General features: G+C 41.8%; 2 protein-coding genes and 1 long non-coding RNA gene across 9 annotated transcripts in view; 1 reads left to right on the top strand and 2 right to left on the bottom strand.

The window, feature by feature from the left end:
* The window catches only part of herc1 (HECT and RLD domain containing E3 ubiquitin protein ligase family member 1), a 138,826-nt gene extending 131,847 nt beyond the window's left edge, over positions 1–6,979 (bottom strand). For all 6 annotated transcript variants that reach the window (XM_018092387.2, XM_018092388.2, XM_004915969.4 and 3 more), the window contains exon 1: positions 6,746–6,979. The gene's annotated coding sequence lies outside the window, so the exon portion shown is untranslated. The remainder of the gene's footprint in view (positions 1–6,745) is intronic.
* A 51-nt stretch (positions 6,980–7,030) lies between these two features.
* LOC108646170 lies at positions 7,031–19,768 on the top strand. Its single transcript, XR_001924225.2, has 2 exons — positions 7,031–7,229; positions 19,572–19,768. It is a non-coding gene; the product is annotated as an uncharacterized LOC108646170 (long non-coding RNA).
* Positions 19,769–22,321: 2,553 nt separating this feature from the next.
* dapk2 (death-associated protein kinase 2) overlaps positions 22,322–23,051 on the bottom strand; it is a 51,194-nt gene continuing 50,464 nt past the window's right edge. The window contains exon 13 of one of the 2 annotated variants that reach the window (XM_012966054.3): positions 22,322–22,951. In XM_012966054.3, the coding sequence (XP_012821508.1) occupies positions 22,941–22,951 (11 nt within the window). In that variant the 3' untranslated portion in view covers positions 22,322–22,940. 2 annotated transcript variants of the gene reach the window in all.

The following is a 23,051-nucleotide window of genomic DNA, read 5'->3' as shown; positions in this document are numbered from 1 at the left end:
GACCACATCAACACGCTATGTGGTACTCACCCAACTGGATTTTAAAACCTGTCTGAATATCTGCCCAATTTTTGCCCAGCTTTCAGTCAGGGAGGACCTCCCAATAAACTGTTGAATATGTCTGGAGGGCAGCTTAAGATAATATTTTAGGTTCATGAAGATATTCTGTCCATCCAGATGCACAGCGCAGGAGGATGAACTGCGACCAACCTGCTAGTGGTTTGATTGACTTCAATCGAATCAATTTGTACAGTGCTTTGGATGTGTATAGTGTAGTGGATATACGTAGTGGATATACAGTGGCTTGCAAAAGTATTCGGGCCCCCTTGAACTTTTCCATATTTTGTCACATTACAGCCACATACATGAATCAATTTTATTGGAATTCCACGTGAAAGACCAATACAAAGTGATGTACACGTGAGAAGTGGAACGAAAATCATACATGATGCCAAACATTTTTTACAAATAAATAACTGCAAAGTGGGGTGTGCATAATTATTCAGCCCCCTTTGGTCTGAGTGCAGTCAGTTGCCCATAGACATTGCCTGATGAGTGCTAATGACTAAACAGAGTGCACCTGTGTGTAATCTAATGTCAGTACAAATACAGCTGCACTGTGACGGCCTCAGAGGTTGTCTATGAGAATATTGGGAGCAACAACACCATGAAGTCCAAAGAACACACCAGACAGGTCAGGGATAAAGTTATTGAGAAATTTAAAGCAGGCTTAGGCTACAAAAAGATTTCCAAAGCCTTGAACATCCCACGGAGCACTGTTCAAGCGATCATTCAGAAATGGAAGGAGTATGGCACAACTGTAAACCTACCAAGACAAGGCCGTCCCCCTAAACATTGGCCAAAATGCAATGTGTGGCAGAAAACTAACCCTGCACATCACTCTGAACACACCATTCCCACTGTCAAATATGGTGGTGGCAGCATCATGCTCTGGGGGTGCTTCTCTTCAGCAGGGACAGGGAAGCTGGTCAGAGTTGATGGGAAGATGGATGGAACCAATACAGGGCAATCTTGGAAGAAAACCTCTTGGAGTCTGCAAAAGACTTGAGACTGGGGCGGAGGTTCACCTTCCAGCAGGACAACAACCCTAAACATAAAGCCAGGGCAACAATGGAATGGTTTAAAACAAAACATATCCATGTGTTAGAATGGCCCAGTCAAAGTCCAGATCTAAATCCAATCGAGAATCTGTGGCAAGATCTGAAAACTGCTGTTCACAAACGCTGTCCATCTAATCTGACTGAGCTGGAGCTGTTTTGCAAAGAAGAATGGCAGCTGTAATTGCAGCATAAGGTGGTTCTACAAAGTATTGACTCAGGGGGCTGAATAATTACGCACACCCCACTTTGCAGTTATTTATTTGTAAAAAATGTTTGGAATCATGTATGATTTTCGTACCACTTCTCACGTGTACACCACTTTGTATTGGTCTTTCACGTGGAATTCCAATAAAACTGATTCATGTTTGTGGCTGTAATGTGACAAAATGTGGAAAAGTTCAAGGGGGCCGAATACTTTTGCACGCCACTGTATGTATAGTCGATATATTTATATACAACCCGGATTCCAAAAAAGTTGGGACACTAAACAAATTGTGAATAAAAACTGAATGCAATGATGTGGAGGTGCCAACTAAATATTTTATTCAGAATAGAACATAAATCACGGAACAAAAGTTTAAACTGAGAAAATGTACCATTTTAAAGGTAAAAATATGTTGATTCAGAATTTCATGGTGTCAACAAATCCCAAAAAAGTTGGGACAAGGCCATTTTCACCACTGTGTGGCATCTCCCCTTCTTCTTACAACACTCAACAGACATCTGGGGACCGAGGAGACCAGTTTCTCAAGTTTAGGAATAGGAATGCTCTCCCATTCTTGTCTAATACAGACCTCTAACTGTTCAATCGTCTTGGGCCTTCTTTGTCGCACCTTCCTCTTTATGATGCGCCAAATGTTCTCTATAGGTGAAAGATCTGGACTGCAGACTGGCCATTTCAGTACCCGGATCCTTCTCCTATGCAGCCATGATGTTGTGATTGATGCAGAATGTGGTCTGGCATTATCTTGAAAAATGCAGGGTCTTCCCTGAAAGAGATGACGTCTGGATGGGAGCATATGTTGTTCTAGAACCTGAATATATTTTTCTGCATTGATGCTGCCTTTCCAGGCATGCAAGCTGCCCATGCCACATGCACTCATGCAACCCCATACCATTAGAGATGCAGGCTTCTGAACTGAGCGTTGATAACAACTTGGGTTGTCCTTGTCCTCTTTGGTCCGGATGACATGGCGTCCCAGATTTCCAAAAAGAACTTCGAATCCTGACCACAGAACAGTCTTTCATTTTGCCACACTCCATTTTAAATGATCCCTGGCCCAGTGAAAACGCCTGAGCTTGTGGAACTTGATTAGAAATGGCTTCTTCTTTGCACTGTAGAGTTTCAGCTGGCAACGGCGGATGGCACGGTGGATTGTGTTCACTGACAATGGTTTCTGGAAGTATTCCTGAGCCCATTCTGTGATTTCCTTTACAGTAGCATTCCTGTTTGTGGTGCAGTGTCGTTTAAGGGCCCGGAGATCACGGGCATCCAGTATGGTTTTACGGCCTTGACCCTTACGCACAGAGATTGTTCCAGATTCTCTGAATCTTCGGATGATGTTATGCACAGTTGATGATGATAGATGCAAAATCTTTGCAATTTTTCGCTGGGTAACACCTTTCTGATATTGCTCCACTATCTTTCTGCGCAACATTGTGGGAATTGGTGATCCTCTACCCATCTTGGCTTCTGAGAGACACTGCCACTCTGAGAAGCTCTTTTTATACCCAATCATGTTGCCAATTGACCTAATTAGTGTTATTTGGTCTTCCAGCTCTTCGTTATGCTCAAATTTACTTTTTCCAGCCTCTTATTGCTACTTGTCCCAACTTTTTTGGGATTTGTTGACACCATGAAATTCTGAATCAACATATTTTTCCCTTAAAATGGTACATTTTCTCAGTTTAAACTTTTGTTCCGTGATTTATGTTCTATTCTGAATAAAATATTAGAAGTTGGCACCTCCACATCATTGTGTTCAGTTTTTATTCACAATTTGTTTAGTGTCCCAACTTTTTTGGAATCCGGTTTGTATATATATATATATATATATAGTGTTTTCTTTTACCTCTGCCTTTCCCAATGAGCGTCTTTTGCCACCTCCTACACTTATACACCAATGGCTACTTATACACTCTGATATGCACAAACAATTAAAAGGTTAATTAGGACCGAACATGTGCCGAGTCTTTCAATTTACATGGTCACACTCCTAATCAGTCTACAGAGGTTGGCATTTGTTGTGGAATTTAGGATTGATCTAATATTAGAGTTCTATTTGCAATCACCATGTAGAATCAGCAAGGAGTACATATGGGCCTTACTAGCCCTGCAAGAATGCCTCACAAGCGAGGCTCGCCTCAATAATTAACAATTACTGTATAAAGTAATGCTCACACAAACCACACTCCAGTCTTTTACTTTTGTCATTACTTTGTACCATCAGGGATGTTCCACAAATGTATTCATATTAATATGAACCTTAGTTCAGGTGATTCCTGTGGTGTCCATTAAAAAAGATAAACTTGTTGGCCTGTGTCCAATGTCTGGTCAAATATCAGGGAAATATCTATCAGTAGGTTTGAAAACCTTGTTGCACAGGGTTACACTAGCGTGTTAAAATCAGTCCTTGGGCAACAGGTCTCCATAAGCCTGCTATAAGGCCAACAATCAGTTCAACAGGATTTGGCCAAGTCAAGGGTGGCAGAGGAAAAAAGTATCACACCATGTGAGCCCAGCTTTGTGAGGCTTCAAATGGCCAGACCAGGGATGTCTTATGGACTACAAATGCCTCTTTTGGTTAAACGGTAGGCATTTTCTTAATGGCTTTTATGCAAAATGTGTTAATGTCCCTATCTAATATACTGCAGATAAGTGCAGAGGATCTGTTATACTGTCTGCCACTATTTTTAAATCTAAGAATGCCCTAAGGAGATTTTTAGTAATTCCAAGCATATAACACCGAGAACAATTCTGCTGTAAATGTAATTATAAACTATGGCAGTGCTCTATTCAGCTTGCAGCCCTTATAAGGTGTGACACAGAACAAGTCACATAGTAAAACCATATTCATGCAGACTTTACCACACGTGAGCCAGATGAGAGTCAAATCTGCATAGCTAATCACGTGCCACTCACACTAATCAGAACACAGTATTGTATCAATAGGAACTGTATTACTAAATGTACACTACATGATCACATTAAGGGCTAAACTACAAAGGCCATTTTGTACAATGATGTTGGATCAAAAGAACGCACCCTACAAGTAGGATATAGTTAAAAAAAATATAGAATTGATAGATTTGCAATCCGACACACCTGACAGGAGGGAATGCTGCATCTGCATCCTACAAGACAAAAATTGATGGTGCCCAACAGACATTTTTCTATCATTGAAACACACTGACTGTTGGATGTAGACGCATAAACAAAAGACACCATCCAACTTTATCTATAGCAACTTGCATTACAGCTGCGGGGATCAGATTTTGTAGGATCTTATGAAACTTTGTGTTGTTGCGTACTGTTGAATGACAAGATTTTGTGCGTCAGATAAAATCTTCAGTGTACTTTAGCCCTTAAGCACTAACACAGAGCCAAAACTAATTGCAGCATATGCAACTTTCATCCAGTAATTAAAATTCCAAAAGGAAGCTATGAATGCGATACAAGCAAATCAGACCCCTGGAAAAAATTAGATAGCAATGGCAGAAAATGTTAGTGTACAAAAAGTTAACTTAACTGTAAAAAGAAAAAGAGTGCACCTCATAGTGTTGTCAGTAGTTTTGCATGAATTTATATAAATCAAATTGTTTTTAAACCACTGAAAAACAAGGAGATTCATGTTATATATATTTACAAAAAAAAAACCAAAACAATAAAGGTAAACATGGAAAATAATGCAGGAATCCCCAACATTTTTTACCTGTGAGCCACACTCAAATGACAAAAAGAGTTGGGGAGCAACACAAGCATGAAAAATGTTCATGAGTATGCCAAATAAGGGCCTGCTTTGAGGCCACTGGGAGCAATCTTTTGCTCATGAGCCACTGGTTGGGGATCCCTGATGCACAGCATGGGAACTTATGTACAGCTCCACACTGATGTAAGGGAATGTGATTAACTGGCCTGACTAATGGTGGCCAATTCTAGCTCCCGATAACGGTCCCTTAGACCGATTCGGCAGCTGGCCGACCAACATCTGGCCTGGAATCGGGCAGATATCGATCGGACAGGTTAAATAATTAAGTCGGATCGGGGATGCGGTCCCCGAAATGACTGTGCCTATTACCGTCATTCGAATTAGCCTAAATTTGCCCGCCCATAGGTGGGTATATGGGGAGAAGATCTGCTCACTTGGTGACCCCGCAAAGCGAGCGGATCTTAACGTGTATGGCCCACTTTACACAACTAAACCTGCAGCATGCAAGATGCAAAAACAGACTTGGATTTCATAGTGTAAGCACATCCAGCCAATTGAAATTGACATATATGATGATAGGTCGATCAAGTCGATCAAGTTCAACCACTACAATCAAACCCCAGTGCACATCTATACACTCATGTATATAAAACTAAATATACCAATATCTATACTAAACTAACTGAAGATGTTGAGATAACTATAGTATTGGATATTATGCTTGTTCATCAAAGACACTCTCAAAAGTGTTAACAGAATCTATCACAACGTCACTAGGAAGGGCATTCCCCAACCTCACTGCCCTCACCGTGAAAAAACACGCTGCTTCAAATGTAAGTTCCATTCCAGTAATCTAAAGGGGTGGCCTCTGGTTCATTTATCTTTTCTATGGGAAAATGATCCCCCAATGAGATCTGGGTTGCCCAAACCATTGCTGGCAACGTCAGTGGTGACAAAGCGGCTAATACAGACAAGCCTGTAACAGGCCACAGCAAAGAGCAACATTTTATATGACAGCGCTGTAATTCCCTGTTGTTCAATTTTCAGCATTTCAATTGTTGTTGCACTATAATTTTCAGGACCCATGCCCCTGACAATCTTCTGTTACTGGTGGGAAACTCAATAAAGGAGTTTGACATCATCTGGAGGAAGGCTATTTGCCCATGCTTGATGAGAGCGATAAACACTTAACCCATATATAATAGTGACCAAGCCTATATTTGTGTGGGCCTTCCATCAGGTGCTTTGGTTTCTCATACACACAAGTAGGTTATTATTTTTGATGCAGCTGATGCTAGTGTGTAGTAGGATAAATTAGATTGTAATTTCCATTTGAGAAAGTCGTGTGGCTAATAAACATTCTCACCAGTGCCTAAATGACTTGCTGTCCCTATACAAATACAGGCTAACAATAACTGGTGATTACCCCTGCATATTTGTCAAGCACTAAAAGGTTCAGAGGGCAACCCTGCAGCTGTAAACCCAGCGTCCACATGTCATGCACAATAACTGCCAGCTGCACAATCTACGCTGCCTCACACACGAAGTATCACAACAGTGTAACACAAGGATCAGTGTCGCAGCACAGCTGGTGACAGTTCTCCAGCGTTGTTTTTCTTCCCCTTTACAAGACACGTCCGTGTCACAGACGAAGCAGGGACAGATAGCAATACATGGAAATGCACCGTGTGGTACCTGAGGCGCTGGCTCCTTCCCGCTGGGACCGCTACCGGGCTGGAAGCAGCAATGTCAGGCCTGCCAGTGAGAGCCAATCGGTGGGCGTGGCTGTCTGGGACGCGTTACCTTGTTTGTGTAGCACTGAACCCCGCACTGTACATCTTAATAACACACAGTGACGGTGCAGGTAAAGCACTAATATGTCGCTCTACATACGAGCTGCGTCAGGCCTCCGACAGTCTGAGCCACAAACGACTTCAGTTGTCAGAAGAAAGGAAAGGGAGGGAACAGAAGGCCGCACCCAGGAAGGGGAGGTGCGTTCTATAACAACAAACCCGCAGAAGCGCTCTCTGCTGTAACTAGCGGTAATAGGGAGTGGGGAATGAGACGCTCTCAGATGGATGGACGCCTTTGGGGGCCGCGAACTGGCCAGGCTGCTACTACAACTCATACCGAGGTTACATGGATGTAAATCGTTCTGCCAGTAATCCGTCTGGATAGTGTTAGTAATGTCTCAGGTTGCGCATTTGCTCTTGTCTCAAATTTCGCCCCCAGTTGGCGTCCGTATTGGGTCCATAATGCACTGACGTGGGCCTCTAGAGATCAGCCCATTAGTTTGGAACCTCTATCAGAGTTACTTGGCTAGGTAACCAGAAGTATTTGGATTTGGTACCTGGCTGTTCCGGTTACAGGTTTAGGATCTGTGATCTGAAAGCTCTAAATTACAACATTGCTTGGGAAAGTCCAGTACAGTCCTATTTAACCGATCAATTCCTCAATTATTTTTAGACTTTCATTTTCCCTGTTATGATGGGATGCTTCTCTTGCTTTATGCTACTTAAAATGGTATTTCAATACATTTAGTAGTGTTAACACCCCAGGCCATAAGCGTTACAGATAAGATATTCGATACCTGTATTTAGAGACTCACCTGTGTCATATAAACCATTGCCTGGCTATGTTATTTGTATCCTAACACATTACGGATCCACTTGTTTGGTGAGGTCTCCAAATGAGTGTACATTCTTAAGGTGGCCATACACGCACCGATAATATCGTACGATATTCGGTGCGTGTATGGTATGTCGGCGAGTCGACCGATATCGCAGGAAGCTGCTGATATCGGCCGACTCGCCGATCGGACCAGTTTGAAAATTTTGATCGGGCACCATAGAAGGCGCCTGACCAAAATCTCCCTTCAGCGCTGAATCGGCAGAAGGAGGTAGAAATCCTATTGTTTCTACCTCCTTACCTGCCGATTCAGCCCTGAATGGTGTGTGGCGGATCTGACGATGTTTCGTGCGACCGATGGTCGCACGAAACATCGTCAGATCGCCACGTGTATGGCCAGCTTTAGGTGGGCAATATCAGGCTGATTAGATAGTTTGGCCCTAGGGGGGCAAACAATCGAATTACAACAATGGGTATAGGAGCTGTTGGACCAAGGACCACATCAATGAACCAATGACATCCCCAATCCAATGGGAAAACCTGCCCGATCAACACCTGGCCAATTTTCAGGCAGATATCGTCCGAGTAGGCCCATCGGGGGTCCCCATACATAGGCAGATAAGCTGCCAAATCAGTCTAAAGAACTTGAATTGACAGCTTAAACCTGCCTATGTATGGAAATTTATCCCTGAAGTGACTGTACTAGCAGATTTATTTTATACTTGTACAGTGATGAGAGGCTATTTTAGCAGAAGGTAGCCAGGTTTGTGGAGAGATATTTTGGTACTAATGAAAAGGGACAGTTTTTTTTAACATATGTTTGCAAAAGCTGGAGCATTATTGGATCCCAGATAACAAGAGAGTTTAGATTTGAAGTAGTTCAAGGTTAGATATAATTTCTAAAGTTCAAGAAGAACTAAAGTGTCAGACCTTGTATAGTAAGGATAAAGTGGTGTGTGGTTAGTTGGAATAACTGTATAAAGTGGGGTTACATCTATTGGGGCCAGTAGTGTTTTTGGAGGTAAAGGGAAGCTTTTTTCTCTTATAATTATTCTCTTAGCTTAATTAGAAAGTGTCCTCTATCTTTGATAAATGTCTCTGTATTCTGGACTATTGGCCGTCACATATATTGGCACTGGTTGTAGAATTTGAGCCCTGGGCCCTCAAAATTGGCCAGCCAGGGGGTGACATCAAACTTTTTTTAAAAGTAAGACTTTACCTGGCAAAGGTTACACCTTTCTCACCAAACTCTACTGTTTTGTAACAATGTCTGTAAGTAAGCTGTCAAGACAAAACATTTTCGTAATAGATATATTAAGAAAGGGAAGGTCTATAGGGGCAGCAGACACTACAGGCACAAGGGGGCCTGGTAGAAAACCGTGACACCCTCACCCAGTGCACAGCCTGTGACCCCTCATTCCTGACCCCCATGGCTGGGGTTTGTGTTGACCCCTTACAGGTGTGGGTTGTAAGGTGGTTAATCACTGATCAGTCACAAAGTCTATAGTGATTTAGACCAGGGATTTCATTAGAGTGCTGTGCTACATTTTTTTCAATAGTTAACCTAAAAATAACAGTTTTTTTCAATTGCCTTTTTATTTTGGACTGCTTTTCTAATAGTGAAGCTTCAAGTTTCCTTTTCACTTTCTCTCACTTCGCCCTGAAGTAGCTCTCTGTTGGTAGATTAGTTAATACAGTATATTTCTTATGTTTGGGCCTGCTGAGCAGAATCCCTGGGTTTCATTAAAGGCAGCTGCTATATGCGATACATTTCTTAGCAGTGAAATATTAGCAACTATTGTATCAACTGATTTAGCAGATTGTAACTGTTAAGAGTCTGCATCGAGATTACTGAGCTGCCAGACTTAAACAGAGAGAAAGAGTAAAATTAAAGTTAAAAAAAAAAATAGAAAGCAATTGACAAGGAACTATTAAATCCAGATACAGGGCAATAAGATTTTACTTCTATAAAAACAATTTAGACAGCAGGGGCAGCACCCATAGTGTAATTTGCTTTTGTTGCCAATAAAATTATAAAAAAAGTATTGCACTTACATACACAGATGTCTCAATGCTTCTACCGACACAGTTTAATGTGTGGTGCAGTGGAATGTTCCCTGTGCTCACAATCAGATGTGTCCCGACTGGTCACGAGCAGGTGGAAGACAAGGTTGAACACAGCAGAGAAGGAAACCCCAGCCAACGCCATTACTTTCCTCTGCACTACTCATTTAACCACGTCACTAGAAGTAACTTTTAAAAGTGCTCTGACATCTGTGTATGTAAGTGCAGTGCTTTTTATAATTGTATTGGTTATAAAAGCAAATTACACTAAGGCCACTGCCCCGCTGTTAAATTTGTTTTTACAGAAGAAGAATCTTATTGCCTTCTTTGTGACTGTATGCTGGTTTTATTGGGAACACCATAGGTCTCTGGATATCTTTAACCAGTTTCTCATTTCTTAAAATATTCAAATCTATTGAACTAGGAATTTTTCCCAGAAAGCAGTGAATGCGTAAAAGAAAGACATTTCTGTAGACATAATTTCAGTTTTCCCAGTTAGAGTATCAAATATTCTATTTAAATGTGCTTTTTATTTAATATTATCAAAAGCAGTATCAGGGCATTTAAGCTGCTGCTGACCACTGGGGACAAAATGCTGTCTCACAGCCCTAGTGAAAACTGCCTAACACTGCTAATTATTCAGATTGGTGGTTATTCAGATATTCTAATGCATGTTTTAAAGGAGAGCCAGTGATCCTCTTCCTTCATCTTCCTACAACCACTGTGAGGTGCCTAACATTTGGCACCCCCCAGTGATTTTTACCTTTCCTTCTCCTTTAAGGACAACATCTGTTTGTACTTGCTGTGACAGGAGGTTTTACTTTATATCAATAAGTGAGTCCGGACTAAGCTGGTAGCTTATTGGTCTATGTATAGGGCCTGCCGTCTGACCTGTTCGACGCATATCTGTCAACAATCAGCCTGATATCAATTGGCCAAGTTAGAAAATTACATCAGTTAAGTACCTTGTTGGGTTGATGCAGTACTCATCCAGTGGGTCTTAATCGGCCCTGCTGTATGATGAGATCCTTGGCCTCTGGTATAAGCTCAATTTGACCTAGCATGTAAATCAGCAACTTGGGCCAACATCTGCTTGGTTTGGGAAGCTGACTGTATATGTCCAATGTTACATTGTCTCAGAGAAGATCAGCAACTAACTGCCAGGAGCGTAAGGTCCCTCCCCCATATATTAGTTGTTGACCCATCACATGCCAATTCACAATATACCCACCATTCCAGGTATGTTGTGGGTCACCCAGAAACCCCCTCTCGCCCTATAATCCCCCAGGCCACACCCAAAGTCTAAAGACTTTATATTTAAGTCCCTAGCACCTGTTAAAAGGCAGTTAAAAGAGCTTACAAGTTCAGAGCAAAGATCCTGAATATGCAGTAACTCAACACAGTTCAAATAGTTTATCAAAGACTTTGTTTAGTTTTTAGAATTTATATGATATAGGCTATCCTGAATGGGTCAGAAGCAGAACACTAGGACCAACATCAAATTATATCTACAGTCCAGTGGATATTCTCATAATATTTGGACACTAGAATATTCTGAATATTAAAATTTCTTCTAATCATAATAGAGGACCTTGTATGTATGTATATCTTTATTTACAAAGATAAAATGCTACTTATATACGCAGTGCTGTACAGTAGAACAATAAATGAATACAACAAACAGGGTTATTAAAACAATAGAAATACAAAGCATGATAATAAATACAAGGTATGGTGCAATAAGTTGAGAATCAGATTCAAGAGGATAGAGGCCCCTGCCCCATACAGCTTACAATCTAAATGGGAGGGTAAATTACAGACACAAATGGATAATAGTACTGCAGGTTACATTAGGTGACACTACGATGTAAGTGCCAGTTCCCAGATCAGGTGTGGTGTGAGTGCTCCAAGAGGTAGTCTTTGAGTTTAGTTTTAAAGAGACTGAGGGAGGATTCTCTCCAAAGGAATTCAGGGAGGGCATTTAGCTATTTGTAAGTGCAATATTTTTAATTTTCTTATTAAAAAATGATTCTACACTATTGTAGATTGTATAGCATACTGTTCCTGCTCCAGTTTAGATTCTACATGCAAGGCTGACACTCTGTATTGAGACTACTGGTTGATTGATATGTGTTGCATTGTATGCAAGCATTGTATGTAAGTGTTTGTGAGTACCCAGTCACACTAATTTTGGTGGATCTTATAGAGGAATCATTTTAGGGCTGCCCTGCACACTTCTTTGCTGTGAATTTAACCTTTTTGGAGTTATTAAAGTGGTTGTTCGCCTTTGTAAAACTGTGGAGATATGTAACAGGTCATAAAAAAACTTCTTTTTCATATAAATGGTTAACAGAAGATATACAGTTTATGTGATATTCACCTCAGATTGGATCCCTTTGCTGAACCTTCCCTTCATCATGGTGGGGGGGATGCAGACCCCCAAGAACCCTATAGTCACCACTCTACTTCCTTGTATGATGTCACACACAGTGTTGGCAGAAATGGCTTTAAGATCATGTGCACATGTGCAGTTATTTCCATAGTTTACATTGTAGATTGTAAGCTCTTTTGGGCAGGGCTCTCTTCACCTCTTGTATCGGTTATTGATTGCTTTATATGTTACTCTGTAGGTCCACTGTATGAAACCCACTTCTTGTACAGCGCTGCGGAATATGTTAAAACGCTTCATAAATAAATGTTAATAATAATAATCTCCTGTCATCTGCCTCTGATCCATCATCTGCTTCAGTGTGTTCTGTGAGGTGGTTAATTTTCATACTCTTTCAGCTTTCAGGAGGGGGTATATGGGCCAGCATGTGAGGAGAGAAAGATCTGTCGCATTTCGGGACCCGGTGTGCCAGTATGCTTTAAAGAAGTCTGTTATCTGTAAAGGTTTATGTGACTTGGAGGTGGAAAGAAAAGTTTATTACTTTTTTGTGTGTGTGTTGCTGTGTATATGGGATGGTTTATGAAGAGAGAGCACTGCTGTGTATATGGGATGGTTTATGAAGAGAGAGCACCCTGTCATTTTCACGTGGGCAAGGGTGTGGGTGGAGGGGCTTGTGCCCAGCGCCGGATTTCAAACCCGGGCGCCCCTAGGCCGCCCCCCCCATTCGTGCCCCGCCGCATGCGCAAACAAACCCACCTCCCCCTGTGCCGCGCCGACGCAATTGCGCATGCGCTGGCATTTAAACTCCCATACGGAGCAGTGGGGAGAAGTCCCCTTTGCTCCGTATGGGAGCAAAATGTCACAATTTTATTGTGGCAGGGCGGCATGCGGAGTGCCTGTATGTGAGGAGGATGAGGTTAGAGCTGAGTTGAAGGAGGTCTGTTATTTGTGGGGAGAAGTCTATCTTTTGTCTGGGAGGATGGCTGTGTAATGGGGGGTTTGTGAGAAGAGAACTGTAATTATTTGGCATGTGGGGTGAAGGTATATGGTGTTATTCAGAAGGAAAAGCCAGTCACTATTGGGCAGGGTGTGAGGGGGGTGGGGGTTCCTGGCTTGTCATGGGGTCATGTATGCATAAAGAGCTGCATGTTTGTATACATAAAGAAAGTTTCAAAAGGAAAGGCAAAGTAAAAAGATAGGTAAATAGATTTAGAATATCACAAATCTATGTGTTAAACAGTAATGCACACAAGACAGCATTTAACATTAACATTTATTTATAAAGCGCCAACATATTCCGCAGCGCTGTACAATAAGTGGGTTACATACATTGGACATACAGAGTAACATATAAAGCAATCAATAACCGATACAAGAGGTGAAGAGGGCCCTGCCCAAAAGAGCTTACAATCTACAAGGAGAAAGGGTTGAGACACAAGGTGTGGGAATGGGCATGACCAGAGTTGTGAGAGGTGGGGCACAGGGTATTGCTAAACTAGATTAGGGTAAGCCTCTCTAAATAAGTGTGTTTTTAGAGATTTCTTGAAGGCAGAGAGATTGGGAGAAAGTCTGACAGTTTGTGGGAGCGAATTCCAGAGAAGGGGGGCAGCCCTTGCAAAGTCTTGAATGCGAGCGTGTGAGGAGGGAATGAGAGAGGAGTTGAGGAGCAGGTCAGTAGAGGAGCGTAACAAGTGGGTTGGATGGTACCTAGAGATGAGTTCAGAGATGTAGGGTGGGGCAGAGTTATCGACTGCTTTAAATGTGAGGGTCAATAGCTTGAATTTTATCCTGGATGGTAGGGGAAGCCAGTGCAGGGATTGGCAGAGCGGCATGGCAGAGGAGGAGCGGTTGGAGAGTTGTATGAGCCTGGCAGCAGTATTCATTATGGACTGGAGAGGGGACAGTCTTTGGAGGGGAAGGCCAATTAATAGGGAGTTACAGTAGTCCAGGCGAGATATTATAAGAGAGTGAATAAGAATTTTGGCAGCATCTTGGGTGATAAATGATCGGATTTTGGAGATATTTCTTAGGTGAAAGTGACATGATTTGATAAGTGATTGGATATGAGGGGTGAAGGACAGGGCAGAATCAAGGATAACCCCAAGGCACCGGGCAGTGTCACAAAGGCCAAGAGAGCGGAGAGTCTGGAGGAGAAGAGGGTGATCCACAGTGTCAAAAGCAGCAGAGAGATCGAGAAGTATTAGTAGCGAGTAGTGTTTTTTGGCTTTAGCCGAAAGGAGGTCATTTGTTAGTCGGGTTAGAGCAGTTTCGGTGGAATATTGTTGTCTAAAACCAGATTGTAGGGGATCCAGGAGGTTATTGTCAGAGAGGAATAGCGCCAGTCGGTTGTATACTAGGCGCTCAACCAGTTTGGAAATAAATGGGAGCAGAGAGATAGGTCGGAGGTTAGTAGGATTGGAAGGATCTAGGGAGGGTTTTTTCAGAATAGGGGTTACCAGTGCATGTTTCAGTTGGGAGGGAAAGATTCCAGTATAGAGCGAGAGATTGAATAGATGAGTTAAGGCTTTGATAAGACAGGGGTTGGCATTACGTAGAAGTTTGGTAGGAATGGGATCAAGCGGGCAGGTAGTAAGGTGGGAGGAAGACAGCAGTTTTGAGACTTCCTCTTCAGTCACAGGGGAGAAGGAGCCAAGAAGAGACTGGGGAGCATGTAGGGAGGGAGGGGAATGGTTATGGGGATTTAGTTGTGCAATGTCACTTCGGATGGTGTCAATTTTATTTTTAAAGTGCTCAGCAATAGCTTGAGCAGTGACTGAAGCACACGGAGGGGGCGGAGGAGGGGACAGCAGAGAGTTAAAGGTAGAGAAGAGTTGTGCAGGTTTTTTAGAGAGGGAGTTAATAAGTGCAGTGAAGTAGGTTTGTTTAGCTAGGCAGAGGGTGGTGTTGTAGGAGAGCAGAGCAGATTTGTAGCTGCAGAAATCTGACCTTGATTTGCGCCAGCGGCGCTCAAGTGTACGTGATGTTTTTGGAGGGATTTGGTATGAGCAGTGTGCCAGGGTTGGAGCGGTTTGGGCCTCATGCGTTTAGTCTTGGCAGGAGCAAGCACATTGAGGGCAGTGGTGAGTGTGCTATAGTAGACAGAGGTAGCCTGATTAGGACCAGAGACCATTTGGATGTTAGAATGAAGAGAGTCAAAGGTAGAAGAGAGATGTGACGTGTTTAGGGATTGCAGGTCTCGGTATGTGTATGTTTGGGGGGCAGCAGAGGGTGTAGAGGGAGTTAGCGAGAGGTGAAATGTGAGCAGATTGTGATCAGAGAGGGGGAAAGGGGAGTTAGTGAAGTTGGAGGTAGAACAACATTTTGTAAATATAAGATCCAGGGAGTTTCCATTAGAGTGAGCGGGGGAGTCAGAACACAGAGATAACCCAAAGGAGGATGTTAGTGAAAGGAGTTTAGAGGTAGCAGGGTCATTAGGATTGTTAACAGGTATGTTAAAGTCACCTAGTACAATGAATGGGGAGTCAGAGGAAAGGAAGTAAGGAAGCCAGGCAGAAAAGTTGTCAAAGAATTGTGAGGTCGGTCCAGGAGGTCGGTATATGACCGCAATGCGAAGCGAAACAGGGGCGAAGAGCTTAATAGAGTGAACCTCAAATGAGGAAAATGTTTCCAGGCCTGGGAGTGTGAATAAGGTGTAGCCCCCCCAAAGGACAGAGCAGCAGGTGAGGCAGTGTCAGTAGGGGAAAGCCAGGTCTCAGTTATTGCAAACAAGTTAAGCGATTTAGCGATGAAAAGGTCATGGATGGAGGTGAGTTTGTTGCAGACAGAGCGGGAATTCCAGAGGGCACAGGAAATTTTAATAGAGGCTTTGGGTATAGGGGTAATGGTCCTGTACTTCAGAGGGGTACAGGGTGGGTTTGGGGAACGTGTCCCTAACAGAACAGGGATGGGGTAAGGGCCAGGGTTGGGGGAAATGTCACCGGCAGCGAGTAACAGGAAGGAGAGGAATGCCAGGTGAGAGCGGGATTTGTACATTTTTGTTTTATATGAGGAGAAAGAGTTAACTGGGGTTACGGAGCAGAGCAATTTAAAAACTTCATGTGCTGAGAGGGAAGGAGAGGAGAGAGGCAGTGATTGCTATACCTTTCTGACTGGATGGAGGGTGTGGCTGGAGATGTTTTAGGACAGCGTTTTTCAACCACTGTAGTGTGCCGCGAGATGCTGACTGGTGTGCCGTAGGCAGGGCCGCAATTTTTACTTTCAAAGGGGGCCCGGCGATGCTACAGTTTTTCTTAGTAGCTCGGGCCCCCTTTAATAAAATCCGGGCCCTGTCATTGGTTGCGCCCCGTGTGTACGGGTGACGTCAGTACGCACGGGGCGCAACGTTATAAAAGGGCCTGTGTGCGGTCGCGTGTAGGCAGAAGTGAAGAGGCGGCGCGCCTGAGGGATACGAAGATGCTGCTGAAGCCACCGGAGAAGCCGCCGAAGAGCAGAAGTAAAATGCTGCTGGGCACCAATGTATTAGGGGGGGCCACGGGGCACACTGACTTATGGGGGCACTGCTGCTGGGCACCAATGTACTAGGGGGGCTGGCTCTTGGCACCAATGTACTGGGGGGCACTGCTGCTGGGCACCAATGTACTAGGGGGGCACTGCTCTTGGCACCAATGTACTAGGGGGGCACTGCTGCTGGGCACCAATGTACTAGGGGGGCACTGCTCTTGGCACCAATGTACTAGGGGGGCACTGCTGCTGGGCACCAATGTACTAGGGGGGCACTGCTGCTGGGCACAGAGTTTTTTAACTCTGTTAAAATTTTTTAACATTTTCTAATGGTGGTGTGCCTCGTGATTTTTTTCATGAAACAAGTGTGCCTTGGCCCAAAAAAGGTTGAAAAACACTGTTTTAGGAAACATGAAAGTGCAAAGAGGAGGAGGGCAGGATAAAACATTTTGGGATAGGAAATAACAAACTACCATGAATAAGCAAAGTTGTTTTCTTGCGATTCCACGTTGTTCAGTATTGATAGGAGATAGTTTGTAGCCTTGTCAATGCCTTGTTTAACTGCCATTCCCTTCTTCCTAGCACTTGTGAAATGTTGGCACTTAGGAAATGGTAGCACCAGTGCCTGCCCCTGACACTAGTGCCATCCCCAAGGCTGCATCTGAATTTATATGCAGCTGATTGGGGAAGGCCAAAAACTAATTGACTAATTAATCAGTTAAGCAATCAGGGATCAAAGTAAGCAGGCTGTGAGACTTTTACAAGCACCAGAACCAAGTTTTGGGGCTGTAAAAATATCTCTTGCTCACTGAGGAGTGGACACAGCATCCAATGAAAGGTAGAAATCAAGCAATGACCATTGAATTTATGCAGTTTAAGTGCACAAGCAGCCAATGGATTACCAAGGTAGGAATGTATCAATGTCCAATAGGAAACAAGTAAGGGCAAAACCTGGATGTGATGATGTAAGCATATAGGAAGTTCTCGGTGTGTCAGATTAAAAATAGGCCACTCCCATCCTTTCAGAAAGCTGATCAGAGACAGGTGAAGAATTGACTTATAAGGTATAAAACTCTTTACAATGCACCTTTTGCTTTTTGTAAAGAAAAACAGGTTTTCTAACACATACAGAGCAGTGTTATGGTTTTATAGGATTTGCATGTTGAAAGTGACCAATCACAAGTTCTCCTCTCCTGTGAATGCACTTTTCACTTTGGATGGTATAATTTTACCTAATACACTAATACTATACTTTATATTATATACTTTTGTTTGTTTTTGGTGTGTTCAAGTCCTTAGCTTCAGCGTTATAGAATCAAATTTTGTTTGCCTACATTAATGAGAGAACTATGACAGTACCCATTCATTGTGTTGTGGCAAAATGCAGTTGAATACAGGTAAAAATTGAGTTTTATTTGTTTAAAAATTAAATCATTAGTCTAAATAAAATTAAATTTAAATCTTTTACTTAGTAGCTGTTTTAATGATGCATTCCAGAAATAACAAAAAAGTAACAGAAGGGGGCGCTTCCAGTACATGAATACATTGCTACATAGAGCAAACTGTAATGTGCCAGAGGGACCAAATTTCCCTCACAATTCTTTCTTACGCCTTAATTATAGATAAAAAGTAAGAGGGCAATAACACTATACTTTACTCTAAAATGAAGAAATCTGACCAATAAACAGGGTTTTGTACTGGAAATGTCCTTATTGTTTCAGTTTAAAATTAAACTTCCTATTTGTTATATTTTATAGTGCACCCGACACAGTGTGCAAAGTGCAATTTCCTATAATTTCATCATCTTTGCCTTGAACTCCAGTGTTCCTGGAGTCACACACTGCACATGATTCATATGGATAGATAGACTGCAGAGGTGGCCATTGCCTCCACAATGTGCAAGCGCAAGGAGGGGCTTTGGACCAGTACCTTTTAATAAATATCATCAGTTGACTGTGACAATATTAGCACAACTGTAGTTGTGGGTCGTGAATGAGCCCTGTAAACACTAATTTACACTAACTGCCCACCTTTGGACTCTGTAGAACTAAATGAACTCTGGGAAAAGAGAAGGATAATTGTCTATATATGACAAAACATCCTTATTTATTTACTCTGGGAACATAGGCGGCACAGTGTCAGGGAGCAGTCAATAAATTAATTAAACAAAACTCATTATTGTGCTTGGCTTTGGAATAATAATTTGAGCTCCTCTCACAATGACTCTATAAAGTCTAGCTGGAAAGTAGAAGTGTAAATGAAAAAGATTCTCTGGATCAGCAATAACTTCACTCTATCTGCTGGTGTCCACTTATTTGCCTTCAGCAAATACCCCAGCTCAGTTTTGCTAAAATTCTCATCCTTACTGAATTCCCAAACAGGGTTGGACAAGGGTGTGCGAGGCCCACCAGGGCTGCTACCTCAGGGGCCCCAGCACCCTCTCTGGGGCTCCTGCGGCCCACCTGCTCACCCAACGCCAGCCCCACACCAACCATGTGCACCTTATACTTACTTTTGTTGCAACTGGTGGAGAGAGGACGGCAGGGATTGGGTCGGAGTGGATGGGACCCACTAGGTTTTTTCCCTGGTGTCCCCTATTTCTTGTGCTTTTTGTACGCAGGCTGACTCTCCTTGGGACTTACCTGAACTCTTTAAATACAAAACAGCCTCTGTTCAAAATAGATTCCCACCTCTAAGAGCTAAATAGGCGTTATTATGTTTTTGTAGCAAAATAACAATCATGGTTATGGTGGGGAGGGCTAAAAGAAGCCAAAGAACCCTTTACAATGCAGGACATGCAATAATTGGTAATAAGGTTTATTGGCATGCTACTTCTTCCTAACATTTCTTTTTACTGCAAATAAACCATTTATGCTGTCTGGTATATACAGTATGCATTCCAAAAAAAATTCTCAAGCTAGAATAACTTTGTTGGAACCAGGAACTCACTAAAATCAGACACTCCTTCTTTCCGGACAGGCATATAGCATGGCATCAGCATATGTGCCTAAACACTGCAAGTTTGGGGATGCTAGAGACTGCAGATACAGAGGCCTGTGGAACCCAGGAGACCCCAGTGGAAGGCAGATTCTTCTACTTCTTATATACCTTAGTTGTGTGGAACCTAACTCTTCTGAGTATTTGTTTATCAATAAATAATAAACATTTTATTTTTACATTGTATGCTTTGTTTATATTTTAGCTCTTAGGTATCCTAGCCTCTGCATGGTATCCGTTTTTTCCTCCTTTAAATATAATAGATTTCTTCTATTCAGACTTCAGTCACGTGTGCTGATACCTATCAAGAACCCTGAAATATTAAAGAGGACTATTATCAAAAATGTTTGTGATTGTCTATTCAGTGGCATAGTTACATAGTATTTGGGTAGAAAAAAAGACAAAAGACCATCAGTTTCAAACCCCTCCAAATGACCCCCAGTTCACATACTGTATATACAGTACTTATGACCTATCTGTATACTTACATATCCCTAACTATGCTATCTTTCCCATAATGCTCCCCCTTCCCTGCCTAGTTTAAACACCCCTCTAGCCTCTTAAAAATTCTTTCTAGTAACCGAAACCTTCTTTTTTACACCAAATTGTTAGCCACACATTGGCTCCTACCAACCTAAAGTTCCAAGTGGCTCAGGTAACATTTCAGAAAAAATTACATTGGAAGACCTTTCCTTAATTTTAGATCCTAGATCCCTGAACACACTTTTTAAAGTCCTCCATCTACCATTAATTTTGTCATTAGGACAATATGTACCGCAGCAGCTGGGTCATGCTCGGCAGACTACTGATCTCCCACATCCTTGTAGAATAGTTACAAACTGGGCACATAGAAAATAATGCTTTTCTGCCCCCTTCCTGCGACCAGCTAACCTATTAAGCCCTAACTACACAATTAGGTTTTCTACTTAATCCTTACTGATACAGTATAATTATATAAAAGTAATCATTTAAGTTTACAAGCATGGCATGGATATTAATGATAAAGCATTTTAATATGCGATAAGCATGATATCTTTGTAGAAACGTGCTGACGTGTTAACAGCTAGAAATTCCCTCTGCACAACAAATGCTCTACTAACACAGGTTATGAGACAATGTACAACCCTGTTTGTTTTGCCTACTGATTTCTCATAAGTGCATGCACAGACTGGAGTTTGGCTGTGGTGCATTCAAACATAGTGGAACGTGCCCACTGACAAATAAATTCAGCGCTAATGCCTATAATGGACATTTTCTATGAAATTTCCTTTGTGTGCATAAAATCACTTTAAAGAGAAAACCTTGTGTGCTCTGAACCGCACATGCAGGAAGCCTTTGACGTTAATGTTGACCAGAAAATGCTCATGGCTATATATTCAGGCCAAAATCTGTGAGCACAGTAACAGGTATTTGCATTTTGTCCATCTGTATTTTCCACCAGGGTTCAAAACATAAAGTGTTTAAAAAAGGTAATACAGTCCCTTTAATTTTTGACACACTGAAGCTGCTCAATATAGGGTCATGGACACATAAATGAACTTCTGCTTTGAACTGGATATTTAGAAAGAGAGCACTTTACTGTGCACGGTTCTATAATGCCTATATATAACCTGCCTAACTGCTAGTTGATCCAGAGGAAGGTAAAAACCCCTTCTGAAGCCTCTCTAATTTGCAACAGATGGCAATTGGACCAGTCCCTGAATCAACCTGTACTAAGAGCTATATCTCCCATAACCCTGTATTTCCTCACATGCTAAAAAGCCCTTTTTGAAATATTTAACTACCTGCCATTCCGATTGTTAAAAGCTTAACAGTAAGGCTGCAGCATCCCCTAAATCACTTAGGATTCTTTTGCCTCCTCTAACTCACTTGAAATTTGTGGGGGTGTCATTTACTGCTCTATAATCTTTCTCTTCTCTCACTCTAATGAAATCTAGGATACTGACTGATCTCTTTTTTTGTGAGAATTTACACCTATGTAATCTTAGATAATAAATATAGTAAAGCTGACCAATCAAGGCACAGATGTAGACAGTGCAGAAATGAAGAAGGATGTGCAGGCTGTAAACTTTACCTAAGAACCTCACCAACTCACCAACTTTTGCTGCAGAATTCTTCCCACAGGTACTATAATATATATGTTCTAAAGGCTGGCCTCTATAATATCCCTATCACCCTTGCTCCAATCCTATATTATTATTATTATTATTATTAAGTCTCACATTAGCTTTAAACCAGTCTATCTATGGTCCATCTTTAGCCTCCCCAAACAAGAAAGTCACCCTCCGCCTATGGAGGAGATCTAACAGCAGAGGAGTTACTTGTTTTTGGTTGTCCTTTTAAAATATCAGCACAGGATCAGGCTAATCGTGTTGAACTGTATATGCAGAAGATCATGAATTAAATTTTGATAAATCATTAATTTTGCTAAATTGTGTCTCTGTGTCAAGGTATTTAGTTGTAAAGAGTTTTATCATTACACCACCTTTATTTACAGGTGTTAGACCAACTATAGTTAGTTGATATAGTGGTGTGATGCAGTCATAAAATAATGAAATCTCTTATCCTACAAATCTTCTAAGTTTGGCAGCCAATGCTAGCTACTGGCCAATTATATTACGTTATTAAATAACACTGGAGAACTTCTCAGCAGCTGCGGCAATGGTTTTGCATTGCAGAGCACTCTTCAAAAAAATGACTATATTATTTTAAAGATGCAGCATCAAATTTCCTGGCCAACACCATCAGTGTGTTATTTATTTATATTACAATAAAATTAAAATGGTTTTTTTTGCCTGACTGTGGGTCAGTGCTTCAGTGCACACCCAGACTGCAAGAACAGCAAAAAATAAAACAGCAACATAAAATTAATTCCAAAAGTGAGCAACAACATATTTAAATGTAAACATAAATAACAAGAGATAAGAATATTTGTCTGTGTATGGTCACAATGAAACAAACAATATTAAGATTTGGCGGTGGATATTATGAAGCCATGCTGATTTTACAGAAGACAAATAGGATGTGGCTCCTGTCAAAACAATGCCAGTGATCATTTTAAATAATTCAGTTGTCTTCTAAGTTGAAAAAACACAACTTGCAAAAATTAAAGCTTCCAGAATTTCTCAACTAGCTTAGCAGATAAAGAGATGTGGGGTAACTGTAGTTCAGCAACATCTGGGTTGCCAGTTGCCTGAAATATACTCTTCAGTCTTTAGAGGATACACTGTGACCTTCATAAAAGATGCCATGACCTTGAGATAAGTTGTTCCTCCAATCATTCAGGAGGTGCTGCTCCTTTTCCTGGGGCGAATCACTTTCCTTCTTATTGGATCCTCTTCTACATCACTTTCACAATTTCTCTAAAACATAACAGACATACATTCATAGACCAGCAACAAACACTCTTATCTTTATTTGATAAATCATTTTCCTAAAATATTTAATCTAACCAGAAATAAC

This window comes from Xenopus tropicalis, chromosome 3 (assembly GCF_000004195.4).
Source record: "Xenopus tropicalis strain Nigerian chromosome 3, UCB_Xtro_10.0, whole genome shotgun sequence".
In the NCBI taxonomy this organism is placed as follows: domain Eukaryota; kingdom Metazoa; phylum Chordata; class Amphibia; order Anura; family Pipidae; genus Xenopus; species Xenopus tropicalis.
The sequence above is the reverse complement of the archived record's forward strand: the minus strand, read 5'-3'. Positions and strand labels throughout refer to the sequence as shown.